The 2,943-nt window shown below is 47.7% G+C and overlaps 1 protein-coding gene across 1 annotated transcript; it reads left to right on the plus strand.

Moving 5' to 3' along the window:
* Window positions 1-1,576: 1,576 nt before the first annotated feature.
* PPTG_21019 (hypothetical protein) lies at window positions 1,577-2,507 on the plus strand (the record flags this gene model as incomplete). The annotated part of the gene is made up of 3 exons (XM_008895471.1): window positions 1,577-1,604; window positions 2,048-2,131; window positions 2,320-2,507. 3 exons carry the CDS (start codon window positions 1,577-1,579, stop codon window positions 2,505-2,507), a joined length of 300 nt encoding a protein of 99 aa, XP_008893719.1.
* Window positions 2,508-2,943: the final 436 nt, after the last annotated feature.

A 2,943-nucleotide genomic window follows, 5' to 3' on the forward strand; every position in this document is an offset into this window, starting at 1 on the left:
GAGAATAGGACTTGCAGGTTTCCGCTTCCTTGCGCTGGGTTCCAGCTCCGTTGTGGCACTCACACCTGCATTCGAATATCGCGAAGGACCATCTTGCACCTGCGTTGAAGTAGTGTTAGTTTCGGTAGGTTAAATGCAGGCATGTTGCATCACTTACCATGGCGATCTGCGGTTCGTCACTGTATTTGTGCTTGACGGAGAGGATCGGCGAATGACAGCCTCTAATATCTGGCGCCAGTTTTATTTTGAAAAGTTAGGCAAGGAAATTTATCTCGGAATTTATCTTCCATTGTCTCTAAGTTCAACCCAAACCACTGAAAACCGGCTTGATCTAGTCCACCAAACTTACACAAAATTTGACAATAATCACACAAAATCTGAATTCTAGATTCTGTGGTACCAGCGTCTCCCTACGGTTCCGCCACCAGCCTGCCGACGCTTCGTTCGTCGAACCGGCTGGCGAATGTCCCGCCAGAAAGTCTGGAAGCCGTCAGGCCCATCAAGATTCCACTTCTTCTCGTCCGAGACGATAATGGCATTCCAGGACCCGGCGGCATCCGTATTGAAAATCCTCGCCAACGCCCACTCTTCCCTGGCCACTTTGTCCTTCCCAGAGAGCGGCAAGTTGTTGTTCATCTTAGTAGAGACCAGCCGGTCGACACCGGTAAGCACTCGCTGAATAATACGCACCGATGCCGACAGACTAAGCTCGCTCTTGAGCCACCGTGCAGAGTAGTCGCTCTTGGCTACTGTGCACAGTAGCAAGGGAAACTCTCGCTCCTTCAGAGCAGCAGCAGGTCCAGGCTTTTTTTTTCGCTCTCTCTCGCCTCCAAAAAGTACGCGGCTAACAGCCTCACGAGAGCGGCCAACACGTCACTCAATTTCGCGCTCACTGCAGCCAGCTTCGTACAGCCCTTTGATCCTTCCCTCCTCTTCGTCCGAAAGTGCTGACCCCAGCCCCATTGAGGCAAAACAATGAATGAAAGGCGTAGAGTGCTAGTGGCAATTGCTGAATAAATAGTTGGGAGTGATGTAGCCATTTCACTTTTTATCTTGCTGTTTGTAATGGGCTGGGTGGTCTTATTAATGGACGCAGACACAAATGTGGTGGCTTGTACACTAGACCCCTCTCAAAATGCGAAATCGCCGTCGTTAAAACAAGTCTCAAAAGCGCGATTACGTTTTAAACAAGATATCTAAATAGCAAGCTTCAACTCGCAAAATTGAGGGAGCTACGACCAAAAATGTGGCTGGTCATAACAAGCTGTCGCGCACTGTAGGATACATTCAGTTCCCTCAATAACTTACATACAATTAACACCAACTCACCGATGTTCTCTGGGTTTTATATCCAGACTTTTAGGCTTATACGCAGGAACCCAAAATTACTCAGGTCATCAAACCTTACAAATAATTCCTATTAACTTTGATACTATTGTTATATAAGACTACCAGGGATTAATCGTGCACATTATAATGAGTTTTACCTCCTGATAAGTTGTTAAGGCCAAAAGTCATTTGTTCAATCCTGTAGTTGAGTACTTCAGTTCGCGAACTACATACGGGGATCTAATCTATGGATTTAAGGGGATTTGACAAGAGTAGTATATATTCACTCTTAATTGACTAAAGTAGTAATTACTTCAACAGTACCAGTAAGCCAGCTAGCAGTAATTTGTCCCGCTAAAAGCAGTTTATAGAAACTAGATTCCCGACAGAAACAGCACACCTTTATCACTCCTATTTTGTAAAGAGTAATTAACATTCAGCAAGTGCAAAAACAAGAGCGTAGAGAGCATATGCAAATTCGTGAAAGCACTGCAGCAACTTATATTCGAATTTTAATAAAATTGAAAAACCAATCGAAGACCCCAACTTCAAGCTGTTTAGCCCGCCAAACGTCAGCTCGCGCGCGAACTGCACTGGACGAGTGGCTCTTGCGCGCTAGCTTTTACGCCAAACCGCTCTGTAGAGGCCGCGCTTGCGGGTGCTCCTCTCAGCAGTCTCAGTCCCTAATTTGCATTGCGGCAAGCACATCTAAGCCTAGCCAATCCAAACTTCCGGATTCCGGTCAAGTACGCACGTTATGCCATTGCAACGAAGCTTCGGGTCGTCGAAACCACGCGCAATGGTGTGTGTGTGTGTGTGTGTGTGTGTGTGTGTGTGTGTGTGTGTGTGGGAAAGCGCTGCCGGTAATCCCGGCGTCAAGCTGGTTACGGCACGAAATTGAGTGCGGCCCACAACGAGCCGCTACAACCGAGTGAGGCAGGCGCAACACATGCGCTAAGGTGCAGCCCGATTTGATCAAGTTTTTACTAGATAAGCTGCGCGATGACCGCGATCTCACGTTGAGCCAGCTCGGCGACATGCTGGAGCATGGTGCGGGTCTTCGTGTCACCGCAGACGGAAAAAATCACGTAGATGGAGCGTGTTTAACTATGAAGCAGCTTCACCAAAAGCCGCAGTACATGAACACCATGGCAAACAAGTTCAAGCGGCACGAATAACCCATCCACCTTCTGGAATATCAAGCCACCGGAAAGATGATTCTCTATATGGATGAAACGAACTTTAATCTCTGGACTACGGGTACTCGAGGGCGAAGTTAACGTGGGCGTCGAGCTGTGAAGAAAGTGATTGCGGGTGGTGGTCAAAACATGCACGTCATTGCGTGCATAAGTGAACACGGACTTGTCTACTTCGAGGATAAATTCGGAGGAAATCGACATGCAAACACGAATGACTCCATCCACAGTCTTCTGCGCCATATTCGTGACGCCACCGAGTTTGGTCTCGATGCCGTTGTGCTTACGCTAGATAATGCTCTTTGTCACTGCCGCGCTAAACAGGTCTTTGAGGAGACTGAGTTTCTTGACACTTTGTTGTTACGGTTGGGCCCATATTCTCCCATGCTAAACCCATCGAGAACGTCTTCTCGGCGTT

The sequence above is a fragment of the Phytophthora parasitica genome (genome assembly GCF_000247585.1).
Source record: "Phytophthora parasitica INRA-310 unplaced genomic scaffold supercont2.3, whole genome shotgun sequence".
Classification (NCBI taxonomy): Eukaryota; Oomycota; class Peronosporomycetes; order Peronosporales; family Peronosporaceae; genus Phytophthora; species Phytophthora nicotianae.